The sequence below is a fragment of the Ursus arctos genome, unplaced genomic scaffold (assembly GCF_023065955.2).
Source record: "Ursus arctos isolate Adak ecotype North America unplaced genomic scaffold, UrsArc2.0 scaffold_14, whole genome shotgun sequence".
In the NCBI taxonomy this organism is placed as follows: Eukaryota; Metazoa; Chordata; class Mammalia; order Carnivora; family Ursidae; genus Ursus; species Ursus arctos.
The window spans coordinates 53405347-53425279 of record NW_026622808.1 but is presented as its reverse complement, the minus strand read 5'-3'; the positions used below and the strand labels follow the sequence as shown (position 1 = coordinate 53425279).

General features: G+C 47.1%; 1 protein-coding gene across 2 annotated transcripts in view; it reads left to right on the top strand.

Moving 5' to 3' along the window:
* The window catches only part of PDZRN3 (PDZ domain containing ring finger 3), a 235668-nt gene extending 220224 nt beyond the window's left edge, over positions 1-15444 (top strand). For both annotated transcript variants that reach the window (XM_026501248.4, XM_026501249.4), the window contains 5 exons: positions 7934-8032; positions 9182-9244; positions 10857-10958; positions 12211-12327; positions 13018-15444. In XM_026501248.4, the coding sequence (XP_026357033.2) occupies positions 7934-8032; positions 9182-9244; positions 10857-10958; positions 12211-12327; positions 13018-14583 (1947 nt within the window). In that variant the 3' untranslated portion in view covers positions 14584-15444. The remainder of the gene's footprint in view (positions 1-7933; positions 8033-9181; positions 9245-10856; positions 10959-12210; positions 12328-13017) is intronic.
* The last annotated feature ends 4489 nt before the right edge of the window (positions 15445-19933 follow it).

Below are 19933 nucleotides of genomic sequence, written 5' to 3'. Positions count from 1 at the left end.
GTGTAGACTTGGTAAGTCACGGACACTAAGTTAAACTTGACTCTATACTAGTGATCTCTTTTAGTATCTAACACCTTGCAGAACCTGATGGAACCTATGGTTTCTTCCTGGAGAAATGCTCGTGTCTGAAAGAGCTTGAGATGCTCTCTGGAAGGTCACAGAGTTCCCACGGTGTCTGCCCCATTTGGCCCATCCTGCCTTACAATATTTTTGTTTTATCTGAATACCACCAGAACCACTGTTTGTTTTCTGTTTTGCTTTAACCCAACGCAACTCATGTCAGCTAAGGTGAATTTATTGCAAAGGCAATGCTCTATGACCGCCTCAGTCAGTCAGTCTCAGACAGCTTCAACTGCCCACGAATACAAGGTGCCACACAGTGGGCACCAGGCAGGGTTACCCAACCCCTCGCTCCTCATCCGTGGCACCTGCTGAGGGCTGGGAGCCAGGCCGACCCGCCCCAGCCCCTGCTCTCTTTCTCAGGAGCTCCGCTGGTGTTAAAGAAGGGTCGCGGCTAGCCCAGGCTGAGTCGGCCTTCCGCAGGGAAGCTTCCTCAGTGCGAACTACCTGAGAGCATCTTGCTTTCGGCAGAAGCCACCCTACAGCAGTTCCCTAGAGTCTGTTTCTCACAGTGTGCTGGACCAGCACGGCGTCACCTGGGAGGTGGCAGGAGATGCAGACTCTTGGCCCTCAGACCTGCCGAGGCAGAATCTGCATTTCACAAGATCCCCAGGTGCACATTCAAGTCGGAGGGGCCCAACCTAGAGGTGAAGAAGTCCAGGCTTCCACTGGCTCTTGTCGTGGGTCAGATCAGCAAGGCTTTGGCTGTGCGTTCCTTTCAGCATAGACTTCTTTCTTTTCATGAGTGAACAGCAGAGACAAACAACCCAAGTATTTAGAAAATCAGCTGGGTGTTTTAAATTAGATCTTTGATGCCATGAGACTTGACATCCGTGATGATTTTCCTCCCGACGTGCCTGCTTTCACTGGGCATCTGTTATACTGACGACACTGGTGCTAGAAATGCAAAATCAGGAAGTCACCACCCTGCTTGCCCTTCAGGAGTTCACGCCCCTTGCAGTTCCTGAGCCGTTAGGATTGTTAGACAGGAGCTTGTCATCTCCTAAGAAAGCCAAGATATGCTTATGGGTCCACGCCAGGCAGGAAGGTTGCCTTCACACTCTGGACTTTGTCCTTAGCAGCCGAGATGTCACCAGGTTATTTCTGTGAAGTAAGCACCTCTCATAAAGTGAACCTGGTGGTTTGGGATAAGAGGCCCATCCTAAGTCCGGTGGTGAAGCTCAGTGTGGCCGCTTAGCGGGAGGGAATCTTCTGTAGAGAGAACAGTGTACTTCCACTACTGTCCCGTTTCATAGGCACATCCTCGGACAGTAGTCTGGTCAGTTCCAGAATGCTAATAAACAAACCTCGTTGCCAAGAATGGAGTTTCCTAAAGCAGACCCAGTTTTTAGGGAAGGTGGCATGTACCTGTCATCCATGCTTCTCACCAGATTCCTTAGAACAGTCCACACTCGGTCTCTGCTGTGTTCCATTCACTTTGTGGTTAGAGTACAAAAAGAGCAGGCGTATTTTGAGTTAGGGGTCAGTCTCAACACACCACTCATCATCTGGGTTGAATGTGATCAACATCCCACACCTTTTGAAAAATAACTAGTTCCGCAGATATTATATAGGAGGAAAATAGATGAGTGTGTTGGGATATTATGGAAGCAAATGCACAGAGAAAAACAGATGTTCCGTCTTTTAAAGCACACAAAATGATCACATTTAGGTAAGTGTCAAATCCCTGTTATTGTGAAACTGCGTAAAGCTGAAAGGATTATACCCAAGTATATCCAAGGGTTGAGCAGCCACATAATTACCCATAAATTTTCAGGTACTGAACACCTGCTCCAGATCTTCCTGTAGGCAATTAACAAGGAAAATAGACGTCTGAAGAAGGCTTTTTCCTTAATCTGTTGTGTTAATTTCCCAGTTGATTCATCAGTAGCCCCCCCTCCAGGCTGTGAAGCTACCCTCACCTATGTGTTGTGTTCTGATGATGTCATTTTGAGGTGAGAAAAGAAAGAAAAGCCATAGTTTCAACAGGGAGACCAAAATGACCTCCGAACCTGCTTTCATCAAGTAACCTAAGTAGGTCACTAGGGAATTGGCATTGTCCTGGAGATGAGACAGGATGCCCCAGCCAATCTGTACATTTGTCTTTAGCCTTTAAGGCACAGCTCAAGGGCTTCTTCAGGAAACCTTCCCTGACCGGCCCTGCCCTCACTGAGTCGGCCTCCTCACCCCATTCTCAGTACAGTCGGCACTTGCCCATTCTTCGTACTACCATCTGCACACCAGGACCTTCCCACCTGCTCTGCTCTCAGCCCACAGAGCACTTGCCCAGATCCTAGCGTGGCCCTGTCCTGCTCTGTCTTTTGTCCACATGTCACCTCCAGAGAAGCTTCCCAGCCACTCTGTCTAGAGCATTCCTACCCCCACAGTGCCATTTCCCTGGCTCCCCCACTAGAATACAATTTCCGTGAGAGCTAGGCTCTTGCCCAATTCATTCGTGGTTACACTCCTCGTGCCTAGATAGGGCTTGGCACATGGTGGGCACCCCATAAACATTTGTTGAGTGAAGGAATAAATGCCTTATTACCCTTTCTCAAAGGAAGGTTCTTGAAGGGAAGTGCAGCCTCTTCAGAGACACCTCTGTGTTGCACATAGCCCGCGCCATGCATAGATACAGAAAGGGTGGAGATAATTTAAAGAAATATGCACAGCAGTTCTGAACTGATAAGGTAGAGTTATGCTTCAGTGACCCGTCTTCCTGGTGTGGGATAAGCTGTTGAAATCAGTCTTTGGGATCCCCTCTGATTAAAGTGGCTGACGTTAAAACAGAAAGCTTGAATCACCCAGGTGGAATGGCCCCATTAATTCTCTTAATTGGGCTATCGTTTCAATTTCATCTGAAATGTCAGGCTTAGCAGTTCATTTTTATCCCACAGTCCATCTAGACCAGTAAGCAACAGGACACCAGTGGTGGGGAGCTGTAATCCAGATAATGCTAATACATTATTCATACCAGTTTGATTAATGGTCTTCTTTGAAATCTTATCTCCATCATCACAGACAGATATGTATTGATAACCTCTAAGCTTTCAGTGATGTGCTCAGTTGCGTAAGGCTCTGTGTTTAGCTTAGAGGCAGAATACGATGTTGAGAATGTATGAGCCACCCAGAGAGTTTGGAGAATGGTCTGCTAAGCCCCAAAGATCATATCTGGTTAGGAAATTCTAGAATAGCCGAGACAGTTCAGAGAAGTGAAGTGACCTTCCCAAGATCACCTTGTTCGTGGCACAGCCAGGGGTGTTGTTCATGTGGATTTTTTTTTTCTGCCTTGGACTCTTTTTTTTTTTTTTTTTTTAAGATTTTATTTATTTGACAGAGATAGAGACAGCCAGCGAGAGAGGGAACACAGCAGGGGGAGTGGGAGAGGAAGAAGCAGGCTCCCAGCAGAGGAGCCCGATGCGGGCCTCGATCCCAGAACTCCGGGATCACGCCGAGCCGAAGGCAGAGGCTTAACCACTGTGCCACCCAGGTGCCCCTCTGCCTTGGACTCTTAAGTTCATTCATTCAGTTTTGAGCCACCTACTGTGCACACTCCATCAGGCTAGACCTTTTTTTATTTTTAACTTCAAAACTCCTTATTCCCCTCCTATGGCTTTAATTATAACCTGGATGAGCCACCCAGGTAAAAATCAGATTTATACAGCCAAGACAGTAGCAGTTCTTACAGTGTTGTCTTTCAAGAGCTTCTGAAAGCCTTTCAAGCATAGCTTGCTTAACTCTGCTTAACTATGAGCAACCAGGCTCTTTGTGATGTTGAACCATCCCTTGGAAACCGAGTGACCATAGCTATGTTATAGCACCTGCCTTCTAAATGTGACTTTCCAGTCTTCCTTTAGCATTCCTCAGAAGACCCAGGTAACACAGGAAGAAGTCATAGCCCAAGCCGTCCTGGCTAATATCAATGTCCAGAACACACCTGGAGTAAACTTCAGAGTACCCTTTCCTTTACTGCTACTGGCAATGTAATATCAGCATTTGTCTAGCCCATACCACTCAACCTTTTTAAAACCAGACCATTTCTAAGATAGAAAGCTATTCCCAGAGGACTACCCCCTAAACTAGAGTTACATGCCCATTCTTGAATCTGTTCTAAAAATCAAATCAAGTCCTAAAGTTTGCTTCACAGCCAACCGGTACAGGGGGTGGAAGAGAAAGCTTTCACATACTCAGGGCAAGTGTTTCAGATGAGAGCCGGCTCCTCTTGGGCTCTGCCCTGTCATGTTTGTGTGTGTGTGTGTGTGTTTGCACGGACGTGTGTGTGAGGCCAGAGCCAGCTTCTCATCCACGTCAAGGATGGAATTCAGCTTTTGCCGTATTTAAGTCAACTCTGACCAGTGAGAATGGGACAGTCGCCATGACAGTCTGTCCCGGGAGGATTTGCAATGGGATTTAAAGGCTAAATGCAATGTTGGCTAAATCTTTTCTGCTGTAGGAAGGGAGCACCGCCTTCTCAGAGTATCGCTAACTGGGAATAGATCGGGTAATGAAAACCTCTTGTCTCCCATGCGCAAATGTGGGAATGTTTGACCATCATGTATGTGTGTCATTTCCAACAGTGTGTGTTGGAAATCTTTTATTTGCTAATCACATACGGGGTCAATGGCAACATAGGAAATGTGTTTAAGGAGAGCGTAAGGGATTATCCATGAGTCAGGTATCAGGGATTCAGGTGAAACTATTTTAAAGCAATAAACACTGTAGGATGTATTCCTTTCTAGCCTGGCATTTTGTTCAAAGAAAGTTTCCTGCCTGGTTATAAAAGATTTGTTGAAAGGAACTGGCAGATTCAGAAAAGTACAAGAAAAAACACCCACCAATCGCAGCATGAACTGATGTCCACATTTATAGCTTCCTCGGTCTCCAAATATCTGTCAGTCAAAATCCTGACCAAAAAATAGAGTAGAAATGCTTTTCAAGTTAGGTTTTTATTGAAATCATTTACTCAACAACTTAAGACAGCAGACTCCCTACATTTGGGAAACTAAGCCAAATAAATGTAGTCCTTTTTATATAGCAGACCTTCAGCTGTCCCATTCCTTATGAGCCTTCCTTTTTCCGACTTGAATAACCCTAGTACATTATGCTGTTCTTTTCCAAGACATGATTTCCAGACTTTTCACTTTGCTGGGTTCTCAAATGGAGCCGTCAATTCTACATGTGTAGCACAGAGTTGTGTTTCTCAGACTGTCTATACTGATAAACCATGAGGACCAACCAGGTTGACCGGTTTAAGTTTCATTGTGTCACTGACCAGTAAGTGGTTCTACCGTGTGGGACTCTGTATAGCTCGCCCCATATCCAGCTTGCTGCTTGAGTCGAGAGTACCCGAACAATGCACCCTTTGGTCAGTAAGCCAAGCTTGCTCATCTTGTTCTTGGATATTATGACAACATCCAAATGCGATAGTAGTTTCTAAACCCTCCCCTCCATTTCTGCACTTCCTCCTCACAACCACACGTGGAAGCTCACTTTGAGCACTGGAATAAAGCCCAGTGGAACTGTGATATCTTTTATGCTTTGATACTCACCTTGGCGGCCAGTTATTCAGAAAAAGCTCCAATTCATATCACCATTTGTGCTTCTGTTAAAAGGAAAAATCACATTTATTGTCTTCCTCATTTTTCTTCCTACAACCTTTCCTGTTCTCTCTCTCTCTGCTTTGGTTGCTCACGGACCTGTTCCCGAACCCTCTGGCATCCGCCAGATAGCACAGGGCTCGGTGGCAGCGTTTGGCTACAGTTGTGCAGTTGGACCCAAAAAACAAGCATGAAATTCCTGATTCACACTAACGGTGCGAAGGGCCAACACGGAGAGAGTCTTTCGTTTTAGCCAGACCCAAGGAAGTGTGACCTGAGACAGAGATGTGGGCATGTGTTGAGGAGAATGTGTGACCAATAATATATGTGAGGTATGCAAATTGGTTACTCCAAAGTATTTGGAAAGAATCGGCCCTTATAGTTAAATGTGACCCTCAAACGCATGCGTTCTCCATTACTGTGCTTAGTTTAGTTCTCAAAACGTGAGGAAAGAAATTTCTATCCAACTCAACTGAAGTATCAGAAATTAATGGGATTTTGCTTAATGAAAATTTGCCATATTGCTAAAGCTATAATTAGGAAGTCAGTGAATTAATTAACATATCAATGTTCGGAAAATAAAGTTATCTTATTGGGGGGAGGGGCACGTGAAATATAGCCACTCTGCTATAAGCAAGTTCTGAGAGTTCAGGCGAGTAAACATACCTGCAGTAATAATTACACTGCCATTTCCTGTTAACTTCCCCTGGGCCGAGCACTGTGCTGAAGAGCTCTGCGTGCCTGACCTCATGGAGTCTTCACCCAGCCTGAGCAGCAGGATGGAGACAGGCTTAGATACAGCCACTGGCCCGTGATGGAGGTGTTCGGAAAAGGTCGATTTGGGATCTGAACACAGGTCTGCCCTGTCTTCAGAGCCCAACCCTTCACCACCACATTACATTCCATATATCAGCCAGAAAGACTGCAGAAAAGAGTCCATCAGATCAGGGCAGTCCTTGCTGAGAACTTGTTCATGGGTTCCCGCAACGGTGAAGTGAGATCCCAGCTCCTCATGCTGGCCTGTGGGATTCTCCAAACCTGGTCTGGCCTCATGCCTGAGCGTGCTCAGCCCACCTCTCTCTTCCTTGCACACAGGGCTTTGGCATTACTGGCTCAGGACATTTGCACCTGCTATTCTTCTACCTTGAAAGTGTCCATGGTGTTTGTTGTTGGGACCCTTGCCTTTCACAGGGGAGGGTTCAGGAAATATCTGCTTTGACATAACTGCTTTGAGCTTCCCCACAAAGACAACTGCATCCTTATCACCCTCCCAAGAATAGTAGGGGGAGAGGAAGTGGTCCCCAGAGACTGTGGTTTCAGAGACCCATTCTCTCAGCACCTCCACCCTCCTGGTTGGTGAGCAGTCAACGGTAAAAACCAGACCGAGAGACCTGCTGGAGACCTTCTTCTCAGGCAGCCCTTCAAATGGGCCTCGGCTTAGTGCTGCAGAATCTTGCAGGGACAGCTGGCAGTGTGGCGGAGAGGGCCACTTGGCTCGTTGATACTTTCAGAAAACCCAGAACTTCCTCCCAAGGCTCCAACAATTTTCAAAGTTCTGACTTCATTCTGAAGTGCAGACTAATTGGCAAATACAGTGGCGTTCCCTGTGCTCATGTGTCTCGCATTTGGGCTCACTTTGCTTTTATCTTATTTAATTTGCAGTAATAGCGGCTGAAACTAATTTCTCGACTGTAAATATCACAGCTGTTGTGGAAAGCATTAATTGCGCGCTATCACGTTACCCTCCTTTCTTGGATCAATTTATGTGTAATCTGTTTGCAAGTTCTATTACTGTGAATATTAAGGGAACGCAACGTGAAATAATCTAACGGAACACATTGGAAACATTTGTTCTGAAATGGCTGGATGGTTTGGGGTATGGAAATATTCTCGTTTGTGGCAGACATCGAAAGAATGCTTTTTAAAAGCCCTACCCCAGAAGTCTTGACACTGAGTGAAATATAGGTAATTTTTCTTTGGGGGGGATCAATGAAATAACTATTTTCAAAATGACTTTATATTGACTGAAAGGTCAGAAATGCCGTGGGCATTGATCCTGTGTCCATAATCACTTTTTGTTTAGTCAGTTAACCACTCTACACAATCAAATACAAAGAAATCCAGTTCATCATTGAAACCAAATATTTTTAAAGCTTTTGACCCCTCCCAGCTCTCCCTGCCTGCTGGAGGCTCACCGGAAATGCCTTTTCTTTGTCTAGGAAGTGGATCTCTACAGAATGAACAGCCAGGACAAGCTGGGCCTCACCGTGTGCTACCGGACAGATGATGAAGATGACATTGGGATTTATATAAGTGAGGTATGAAGGCTGAGTGTCTGTAACTATCATCTCAAGACCAGAGGAGGTTTTTGGTTTTTTGGGTTTGTTGTTGTTGTTGTTGTTTTCCTGTTCTGTTAACCAGCCTTAACTCTGGCTCATTGAGAAGTCTTTGGAAAGACACAGATGTCTTTCTCCCCTTCATCACACAGTCCACAGAGGTACAGCTTTACGTGGGGGTTAAGTTCAAATGTCAGCATACAAGGCGAAACTACCCTTGAGAAGCCTGCAAATCGGCCATAAAATGGAGCCGTTTACATGGTTTTGTGTGTTCAACCCCGAGGGGACAGCAGATTCCCATTTCCCTTCTCATGTTCATTGAATGGGATGGTAGATGGAATCATTTACACTTTTTAAAGTATTTCTTTATCTCTTTCTTTTTCCTTTTGGTTGAATGTGTAGATCGTTGAATTCATGTAAGTTAAATGCATCTGCAAAGTACAGATGGAGGCTATCTGGATCTTCTTAGAGAAGACAACGCAAAGCCACTGATTTCAGTATGGATACTTTAGACTCCCATCTCTGCAAGCACAGAGACTCGGCTTTGTCAGGAAATTAAAACCTCTCTCTGTGGGACGAGCCAAGGGATGTGTTTACTAGGCTTAGTAATTACTCCTTTGGATGTACTTTATGCACCAAGCTTAAGATGGTCCACCGTTACTGCATTTGGGGGGATCTTTCCCATACTTAATCCCACCTGTCTCCATTATATTTCATTTTTAAAGTTATTTTCCAAAATGGAAGCAGTTAGTAAAAGAAGGTGTGGTTGCTCTTGAGCCCAGCCAAGGGCGCGGTGTACCCTGCTCTGCGACACACTTGCCTTTTCATTTCTGTGACTACGGTGAGAGGCAGCTGTGCCTCTCCTTCCCCTTAGGTTGGTAGTGTCTGCGCACGCTGCCGTGTCACAGGGTGCCCAAGCAGGGATCCAAGAGCACCCCCAGGAAAAGGCTTGGAAATAGATCAATCCATGTTTGTCTCTCCTTGCATGACACCAAGTCGTCTTTATTTCTGTGCAAAACAAAAACGTAGGGACAAGCAGGACTGCGTATTAGCTTTCGAGAAGTGCTGATGGTTATTTTCACCTGTGTCTTAGTTACCCACTCCGAGCTGACCTGTCCGTGTGTGTTTCAGATCGACCCTAACAGCATCGCGGCCAAGGATGGGCGCATCCGAGAAGGAGACCGCATTATCCAGGTAGGTCAGCTTTCGACCAGAGGCCTCATCCCCTGCCTATCACTGAAGAGCACCTTTTATGGTTGATGATAATAGCTTTAGGGTTGAAAATGCAGAAGATGTTAAGGAACAAGGATCACCAAGTCAGATGTATAGTGAGGCCGAGGTTAATGAGGAAAGCAAAAACCCTGCAAAATAACACGCACCAGGGAGTGGTGAGGCCAAGGACAACTGGACAGAGCTGCCCCAGCACCTTACAGAAGACGCACCTCATTTCTTTTCACTCTCTTTGAAGGGCACAGCTCCGCTGGCCCAAGTCAAACCAATAGTCTGCACCTTGTGAACCAGAATAAATCCCATTTTAGATTGCTCTGAAGGAGTAATTTTAGACCACGAGTGTCAAGTTTGGTCTTGTCCTTAAAATAGGAACATCCTTGGCAAATTTAGTAAAATTGATGGAGAAGCCTTTTAAATTTCATAACTTGACATTTAACCATACCCTAGAAGGGCTTCTAAGGATAGTTTCTTTACCTGAAGCTCTGTTGCTCTTTGGAGTCAAAATGAAACGGCTTGTTTCAGCTACAATCTTCTTGAATGTCAGAGAAATGGAGAGGATTGTTTGGTCCATTGTGTCCCACAAGGCTTAGCTTCTACCTCCTCTCGCTCCTATCCCCTGTGATGGTCTCTGCCATGACATACCTCACCGTGAGTCATTTGTCTTCCCTTGTTCCCACGGCTCAGTCTACATCCCCCCCAGATTTCAACCCCAGCCTTGCTGCTTAAGGACCGCTGGCTGGTGGAGAAACCCAAATCTTCATTCCTAATGCGCTGACTCATCTGTGGGCCTGCATTTGGGGATGCTGTCACTTTCCTTTAGCTTTTACTACAGGGCACAGAAGTCCTGGGTTCTGGCCCTGGCCCCACCTGCCTCCGCTGGTCACTGGGTTCAGTCACCCCGACCAGTAGAGTCACCCCCTTTGTTGCCTCTTGGTTCACTGGCCTAAGGAGATGCGTGGAAGGGGTCCCCTTCCTGCTCGGGGAGACCAGTCCTGTGTGCCCGGGAGCAATCATCCCTCCAAGACCAATTGTGAGAGTCCCTCCCACTAGACTTTCTGTCCTAACGAAGTTCAAGTGACAAACAACTGGGCACACAGAACACCACATATAATGCCGTTTCCTTGTTTGCCCTCAACTTCCATAATGGTCACAGGAGAACTGCTGCTGCTTTTTCTCCCCTATTATCTGAAAGTGTCTATAATAATGCTTTAGTATATTCCCTTTATGTTCCTGCCTGAGTATTATGTCTGATTAAATTGCTCAGATGTTCCCTCTTCACAACATGGTGATTTTTCTCAGTCTGCCTTCTGGAGTCTCAGTCACTTATGTTCACATAGTTTCCACATTAGTTGCCTTGTACACCCGTCACGGCTGACTGATAGACCAGTCTGAGCAAGGCCTTTCCTTCTGCAAATGAGCATTCTTTGCAAGCTACATGGAAGTTCTCTGCTCCAGCTGTGACTGCGTGACACACATAGGCCTGGAACAGGAGAGAAGGATTTTGTATGATCTCATTACGCTCTTGTCCACCCCTCCACCACTGCCTCACTATGTTTTTGGGTTTTGTTTGTTTAAGATTAATGGGATAGAGGTACAGAACCGTGAAGAAGCTGTGGCTCTCCTAACCAGTGAAGAAAACAAGAACTTTTCCTTACTGATTGCAAGGCCCGAACTCCAGGTGAGTCAGCTTCCTGCACGTGAAGCTGCGTCTGTATTTCTCTAACCAAAAACCCAAGTCCGTGGCACTGCAGACCACTGCCCAACTACTGCATCTGAATTTGAAGGCACTTTGTTCACCCTGAAAAAGTTGTCTCATTTGATGTGACCTAAAATCTGTTTTATGTTTTAAGCATTGAAGGAGAGTGCTGACATCACACCGTAGGCCCAGCAGGCTCATTAGCGTAGGAATGGTCATGAAGGAGAAGACAAGGGAACATAGCGGGTGTGGGCTGGAAGACACAGCCAAGGTCATAACCGTCAAGACTGTTTGCATTCCCAAAGCCTGACAGGTGTTCCCGCTGGCTCTGTGTGGCCTCATCTCTAGCTGCAGAGTGTAGGGAACGTACAGCATGGTGGCCGTGGTTAGTACTATTACGTAGCTACTAAAACTTGGCTAAGAGTAAATGTCAGGTGTGCTTATCACACACAAAAACAGTAGCCCTGTGAGGAAATGCTGGGTTAATGAGCTTGACTCTAGGAATCACTTCACTATGTTTATATTAAATCATCACCATGTACATCTTAATCATAAACTACAGCTTTTATTTTAAAAAAAATGAAAGAACCGTTGATCAGAAAACTTTTTCTTAGAGGGCCAGATAGTAAATATGTCTGGCTTTGGGGGCCACATAGCCTCGGGAGCAATGGCCAGACTCCGCCACAGTAGCACAGAGGTGGCCGCGGACAGTCCACATCTGACTCGTGGGCTCTAAGCTCTCAGACCCCTGAATAGTCTGCTCTAGGAAGACGTGGGCCTGATAGAAGTGACGGCCTTGCCCCCAACAGCTAGTTAGCAGACCCACTGTCTGTGTCAAAAACAACTCTTCCTGTCTGTCCTGCAAATAGTTTGTCTTCAGGGCCTGCTAAACTTGTGGGTGGGCCAGCCAGCTGGAGGCAGGGTAGCTCTCCCGGACCCCTCATAGGGGGCCTGCTTCCCTGCAAGCAGCCACCGGGGATGCAAGAGCGTCCCCCGGAAAAAAAACAAAACCATGGACAGCAGAGACTTTCCTAGGGCAGAAGGTCTCTTGAAGGTGCAGGGGGGCTAGTTTTCCGAGGTAGAGCCAAACAATGGGCACACTGTATTTTCATGACCCCCAGAGGGAGCCCCAGAAATCTTTTTCCCCAAGTTAGTGTCCTCTTTTAAAAAGTAAATAAAATGAAAGCAAAAGGAACCTTGTCTGAGGCCCACGTTGGCTGCTCCTTCTCCGCAGCTGGACGAGGGCTGGATGGACGATGACCGAAACGACTTTCTGGACCACCTGCACATGGACATGCTGGAGGAGCAGCACCACCAGGCCATGCAGTTCACGGCCAGCGTGCTGCAGCAGGTGACGCCCCCCCCCCCCCAATCTCCCCCGGGCCATGCAGTTCACGGCCAGCGTGCTGCGGCCGGTGACAGCCCCGCGCCCCCATCTCCCCCATGCCGCGCAAGTTCCCCATGAACCCACCAGCTTGGAAGGCGCCTTCCGTCTGCACACTAGTGTGAGGCAAGCCAATACCCTCCTCACCAAGGGAGTGTGGCTTGGCTTGGCTTGCAAAGCCAGGTAGTCCTGCTGAGGTCCAGCGGACCTGGTGTCTGCTTGGAAAACACGTGCCAGCTTTAATGCAGATTAGAAAGCATGGAGTCATGTTTTCAAAAGTAGAGCAATTCCCTCGGTGTAGCCTGAGCCGCTTAGAGCCCTTTAGCTCCCTTCTGTGCCACCTCGGTGGGGAGGGTCCGCATAAGGCACTAATTAAGCCTTAAGCCTGTAAGCCTGCTCCCCGGGTGCTGGAATGGGCAGGATCCTTCACGGAGGTAAGGTGACCGAAACCCTCGTCTTACAGGTGGGAGAAATGAGGTGGCGGCAGCTAGGTGTTTAGCCCGGGTGGGTCTGCCTGAGGGCCAGGTACGGATGCCATCCGCCATCTCTCAGCCTTAGAGAAGCAGCGCCCACCCTGGCCGGCAACTCTTGTCCTCCAGGAAACGGGGCACCTGGGAACCGCGCCTCCCTCACCGTGGCCGTTTGTTCTTGTTCTAGAAGAAGCATGAAGAAGACGGGGGGACCACAGATACAGCCACCATCCTGTCCAACCAGCACGAGAAGGACAGCGGCGTGGGGCGCACCGACGAGAGCACGCGCAATGACGAGAGCTCGGAGCAGGAGAACAATGGCGACGACGCCCTCGCGTCGTCCACCCCGCTGGCCGGGCAGAGGAAGCTCACGTGCAGCCAGGACACCCTGGGCAGCGGCGACCTGCCGTTCAGCAACGAGTCCTTCCTGTCGGCCGACTGCGCCGACGCCGACTACCTGGGCATCCCCGTGGACGAGTGCGAGCGCTTCCGGGAGCTGCTGGAGCTCAAGTGCCAGGCCAAGAGCGGCAGCCCCTACGGCCTGTACTACGCCAGCAGCCCGCTGGACGCCAGCAAGAGCGACCCCGAGAGCGTGGACAAGGAGCTGGAGCTGCTGAACGAGGAGCTGCGCAGCATCGAGCTGGAGTGCCTGAGCATCGTGCGGGCGCACAAGATGCAGCAGCTCCGGGAGCAGTACCGCGAGTCGTGGATGCTGCACCACAGCGGCTTCCGCAACTACAACACCAGCGTCGACGTCCGCAGGCACGAGCTGTCGGACATCACCGAGCTCCCCGAGAAATCCGACAAAGACAGCTCGAGCGCCTACAACACGGGCGAGAGCTGCCGCAGCACCCCGCTCACCCTGGAGACGTCCCCCGACAACTCCCTGAGGAGAGCGGCCGAGGGCAGCAGCTGCGCCGGCAGCGAGGGGGCCGCGGGGGCTGCGGAAGCCTACGGGCCGTCCCCCAAGAACCTGCTCGCCATCACCGAAGACCCCGAGGGGGGCAGCGCCAGCAGCTACAGCCCTCCCCCGCCTCGAGAGCTGGAGCCCGGGCAGCCCCCGGAGAGCAGGGAGCGGAGGCCCGGCGACGACAGCGGGAGCCCCGGCCCCAAGCTGGGCGGCTCCTACCTGTCGCCCTTCCCGCACTCGCCCTACAAGCACGCGCACATCCCGGCGCACGCGCAGCACTACCAGAGCTACATGCAGCTGATCCAGCAGAAGTCGGCCGTGGAGTACGCGCAGAGCCAGATGAGCCTGGTGAGCATGTGCAAGGACCTGAGCGCCGCCGGCCCGCCGGAAGCCAGGATGGAGTGGAAGGTGAAGGTGCGCAGCGACGGCACGCGCTACATCACCAAGCGGCCGGTGCGCGACCGCCTGCTGCGCGAGCGCGCGCTCAAGATCCGCGAGGAGCGCAGCGGCATGACCACGGACGACGACGCGGTGAGCGAGCTGAAGCTGGGCCGCTACTGGAGCAAGGAGGAGAGGAAGCAGCACGTGGTGAAGGCCAAGGAGCAGAGGCGCCGGCGCGAGTTCATGATGCAGAGCCGGCTGGATTGCCTGAAGGAGCAGCAAGCGGCCGACGACAGGAAGGAGATGAACATCCTGGAACTGAGCCACAAAAAGATGATGAAGAAGAGGAATAAAAAGATATTTGACAATTGGATGACAATCCAAGAACTCTTAACCCACGGCACAAAATCACCCGATGGCACGAGAGTCTACAATTCCTTCTTATCCGTGACTACTGTATAATTTTCACTTGTGCGCTGTGTACATAAAAGAGAACGCTACCGTTGGGGTAGAAATTCCTGCCTCGTTCAATGCGGCAAGTTTTTGTATATAAGATACATACGGTCATCCTGTTTATAGTCACGATTGGCCAACGCGGCAACTCTGGGTGTCCATAGCTCTATTTTAAGTGGAGAAAAACCACCCTTAACTAATTTGGAAGGCAATATTAACAAACAGCTTTTTTCAAATAGCAATTGTACTTTTTTACTTGCTACCTTTTACATAAAGTGTTTAAATTTCAAAAAGATCCTTTATTAAGCATACTTTCACAGAATAATTTGTTTAAACTATATTCATATAAAAAAGTTAAACACGCTTTTTTTTTCCTGCCGAAAATACAACCGCCAGTGTGTATTTTTAATGGAACCCTATTTTATAATGTTACTTTGTTGAATGTGTTTCATATGAGTGACCATTAATATATAATTTAGGTCAAGGCTTCAACTCAAAACTCCTAAACTGTGTGGTTCAGGATTTAATGCACATAACCAAACCAGCAGTGTTTGGAGTTGGGATATACATTTAAACATTTTTTTCTGGTTAAAGTTCCCAAGAGCTTAAAGGTTTTACAAGAAAGCAAAATATCATGCAGCTTTATGGAAGTTTAAAGCATGTTTGCAAATATTGCAGTCCGACGGAAGAATTTGCATGTACGGGAAAGTTGTGGATGGAGGTGGTTTGTGGAATTTTAAGTGCTCACTGTAGTAACCTTTGCTTTGTAGATTTGAAGGGACAGAGTTTTACAAGCAAGCTAACGAAATCATGATTAGTTACAAACATTAAGTAAAACGAAGTTAAAATAAATTATTATTTTCTATTTGATATGTTTTGAAGTGATTCCTCATTTTTTGCAGTGGTGCTTATAAAATAAAAGCTTTTTGCGGTGTTTCTTTTACATTATCTGCTTTCTTGGGAATATTCAAGTTTTTCAGATCCTCCAGTACCTTCATTCTGCCCAGAACCCAAAGACAGACATAAAACAAACGTCTGTCAGTGAAGAAGGAATCAAACTCACCATAGAATCCTGACTTCTGTGACTGCTGTCTTGTGGAAAGCCTCCTCAACCTGGCCCAGTTATCCTGTAAGCAAGAATAAGTATGAGTGAGTTTATCAATCAAGGTCCTGTTTACGATGAAATCTCTTTGGTTTATTGCAACCATTACTGCCTGACGGTAAAACAACTCTGGTTGGCTAGACCCAACTTCCCATTTCTGCAAACTATCTCATATTTTCACAGAATAACCTAGGTCACCAAAGTGAGCGGGTTTTAAAACTAGTATTTTTCAGAATTTCAACAATCCCCAGGATCTTAAATAATGAATTTGTAACAAATTGTTCCCTGGTTATAGTGGTGACACCGATTGCAGCTGTGGGACTTACTGAAATACAAAATAAAAATAGAATTAGGAAGGGTGTCCGTTTCATTTGCCATGTTGCCAGACATATGGTTTACTCACTGATCTAAAAATTGGGTTGAAATCACCAGGTGGTCACGTATCTCATAGATAACTCCCCTCTACCCGACTCCAATCAAAATGCCTCCTTGGGGCTAAAATCTTGAGGCTCACAGTCAGTCACTCTTGCAAGAGAGCAATTGCGTGAAGGTAAGACACTGAAGTGTTTAAGATGTCCGTTCATTCCCTCTTCCAGACCAGGCACTGCAAAGATAATTAAATCTGCTACATTACTCTAATTAGCCCTCCAAAGACAAGTTGTTGCAAAAGCTGGACTATTAGGGCCATGGGTTTCCCATATTCTCCAAGTTCACCTGCCCTAGAAGTGGGTCCCTGGTTCCCAGAAGCAGCTCATTGACAGTGCTCTTTCCAATCGCTCATGATTCACAGAGAATAAACATAGCTGCAACACATGGAAGTCTGCAGCTTTCTGTGGGGAAATAGCTTTCTTCCCCATGTGTTCTCATGAAAGGTCGGAAGTGTGTATGTGACCACAAGAACAAAGAGCTCCAGCCTCAACAGTCACGTGCCATCAGAGTCAAGCGGAGGGGTTTCACCTCAGAGCCCCCCACCTGCCTCCACATTTAGGACTCAGCCAGTGCCACTTACGAAAAAGTGGAGGGAAATTAAAAACAACATACATCGAAATCCAATTCTAGATCCTTCAATTACAACATGTATTTTAAATCACTTTATCATATAAATACATTTGGTCATAATTTGCAATGTGAGGAGAAGTTTCCAAATCTTATCTGGCAAATCAACTCCAAAAAGAAATTCTGGAAGACACCCCAGAAATCGTCGCTTTATCCACGAGCAAGAGGCTCAAGGAGACAAACGTGGCTCATTTAATAAACAAATGGGGATTTGAATTCAGAACCCACCTCCCATTCCCACAGCTCTTCCCGCCACGGCCACGGGGAAAGGTAGCTGCCATATATACAGCTACCTCAGATGCATTCGGCCCTGTGCCCTCAACCAAAAACTAAACACATTTCACCAGTGGATGCCCTGGAGCGAGCGTAAGCCAGGAGACGTGAATCTGCCACTTCTTGAGTGAGTCGGAGCTCCCAAGGGCCTCGCAGTACAGGCATTTCCCAGCCAGTGGGTGAATGGAGGGATTTTCCTGGGTAATGGTGAGACAAGAGACAATTTACAGCTCTGTTCTCTTGTGTGAAACCCTAGCTTCCATGTAAACAGAACTTCTGCTGTAACCAACAGGCCTCTCTATGGCCTCAGCTGCTGGCACTTTGATTTCCTTGGCCCAGGTAAGAATCCAATGGAAGCTAAGGATTTTCTCCACAGGAAAACATACATATAATCAAGGGGTTGCGTATCGTTTTGGAGGCCGTATGTGCCCACAATGTCCATTCATGGCCCTCCCCTGAAGTTGCAAACACTCAACATGAGACCAACTGAACTGGACAATTGTATGGATTTATTCTGCAAGCTGTTTTAGATTCCATCTGATACCACTGTTTGATCTGGGCACCCATTTTTAATATCAAAGAATAAAGATTTTTCCCATTAGACCCATATGGCTGATGGCAATTAAAATTCCACCAACCACTAGCACCCATACACTCCCAGTCATTGTGCTGACGGTTATTCCTCTCGTGGCTAAATAAATTTCCAGACTATCCCCGCATCTCCACAGCAGCTGCTCCACTGGCTGGATAACTCAAGTTTAAACAATACTTCCAAGATACAAAGGGAAAGAAATGAGAATTTACGGATGATTCGATGCTACAATACCGTCCAATACAGGAGCCCCTAGCCATAGCTGGCTGTTATACACTTAAAATATGGCTGGCCTCAATTGAATTGTTCTGAGAAAATGAATTTAAAATACTAAAAAAAAAAAAAAAAAAAAAAGGACGTAAAATATTTCAATTTTTATGCATGTTGAAATAATATTTCACACATGTTGGGTTAAATTAAATACTTTTAATTTTAGCTCCTTTTACTTTAATGTGGCTCCTGGGAACATTTTAATTATGTGTGTGGCACATCCTCTATTTCTATCCCGTAGCACTGAGAGAGGTTCTCGGGCACGCCTGTGCAAACCCGCCTTGCGCTCTCACCGCCTCCGTGGGGCAGTTCTGCGAGGCGGCTGGCCTCAGCCACAGCTTACGCTCGGATGACGAAATCCGCGCAGATGAGCGTAGAGATGCGCTTTGAATTTGCATCCACCTGATGCCAAGCCCTTCACCTGCCACCACGGTGCCTCCATCCGCTTCTCAAGAAGTAACGTAAAGTCTGTTCGAGTTATGTTATTACTTGTAACACAGTCGTGATTCCAATAAAAGAAACGGCTTCAAAATGACAAACATTTTGCTTAGTTCCCTTTGAGTTTTAAATTGCAGAGTATTCTGACTCTCCTGGCAAGAACGTATAACAGACGATACATAAAAATACAGGAATTTGGGGCACAAGTTAAGCTTTTCATCTCTTAAATGAAAACAGGAGATCCCAAGTCGAAAGAATCACAAATGTGATGTGGAAGGATGACACGCATGGCCTTGGGAATACTAGTGGGAGAACTAGTTAGTACTATAAACTGAAGTATGAAAATTTACCAAGTAACGATCTCTTTGTAGCCTTAGAAATAGGTTTACAGGTCACTTGTTAGCAAAACTGCCCAAAACCAAGGAAGAAAACACAGTTGTGCCATAAGCAATCGCAGCTCCCAGTTTTGTTGCCTGATTGTTTTAAGCACGTTAGGATTTCTGCAAAGCAGCAACGAATTAAAAAGAAATCACTAAAACCCAAGATAAGATGTGAGAACTCTCATGGCAAATGCTGTAGCCTTCAATTTTGATTAAATGTGAATTCCCTAAAGCAGGAACAAAACAAAGTATGGTCCTTTGGGTTTCCTTCAGATGGGTTTTTCTGCTTAAATGATCCATTTTGCTCCAGCTTCTAGCTTCAGCTCATCCTGAAAGAGCGCCTTCCGTGGGGGCTCGTGATTTGCCAGTAACGTGGCTTTGCCTTTCAGCGGTGGAAAGCTGACCTCCGTGCCTTTTAAAATGAAAAACGGTACTTCGGGGCGGCTACTGCAGTTACACTGGCTCACCAATTTTTAGTGAGCCTTGCCAAAATCCTCAGAAGCCAAATAAAACTCCCGAAATGAAAATATATTAGGATTAGGTTGAACCGCGCATTAGTCCTCCTCACCCGCCACGGCAGACGTGATGGGTTGGACTTCAGCAGTTTCACCTCCGTGGAACTGTTACCACCCCCGTGCTCTAGGAGCGACAACAGGACCCAGCATGGGCAGGTTCAGCGCGTGCTCTTCTGTGTCCCCAGGGCTTAAGGCTACAGTGAGTTCTCATAAAGCTTACAGTCTAGTGGGAAAGAAAATAATAATCCAACCATCACACAAATACATAAAAACAAAATGTCAGCAGGGTTAGAGTAGGGGAAGCAGCAGATGGGAGAGCTAGTGCCACAGAGTTTAAGGAGAATCTCCCCCAAAAAGTTACGGTTGAGCTGAAAGCCAATGGATGAATGTGAGTTAACTAGGCAAAGGGAGTGGTTATATTCCAGGCAGAGGAAACAGTATACATGCAAAGGCCCTGAGGGGGGAGAGACATGGCTACCTGAAATGAACAAACAACAACAACAAAACATGTAAAGAAAGCAGCGTAGCTTATGCTCAGAAGGCAGTGGAGAAGACGGTGTGTGTTTAAGACTGGAGAGGTAGGAAAGAGCCCAATTCTCGACTTGACCATAAATACCCATTCCCTATGGCCAGCATTTACTGAGCACCTAACGTGTGCTAGAAGCTATGCTAAATGTTTATGTGTGCTAACTTGTTTAAGCACAAACAGCCTAGGAGATGGGTGGGAGTGTTA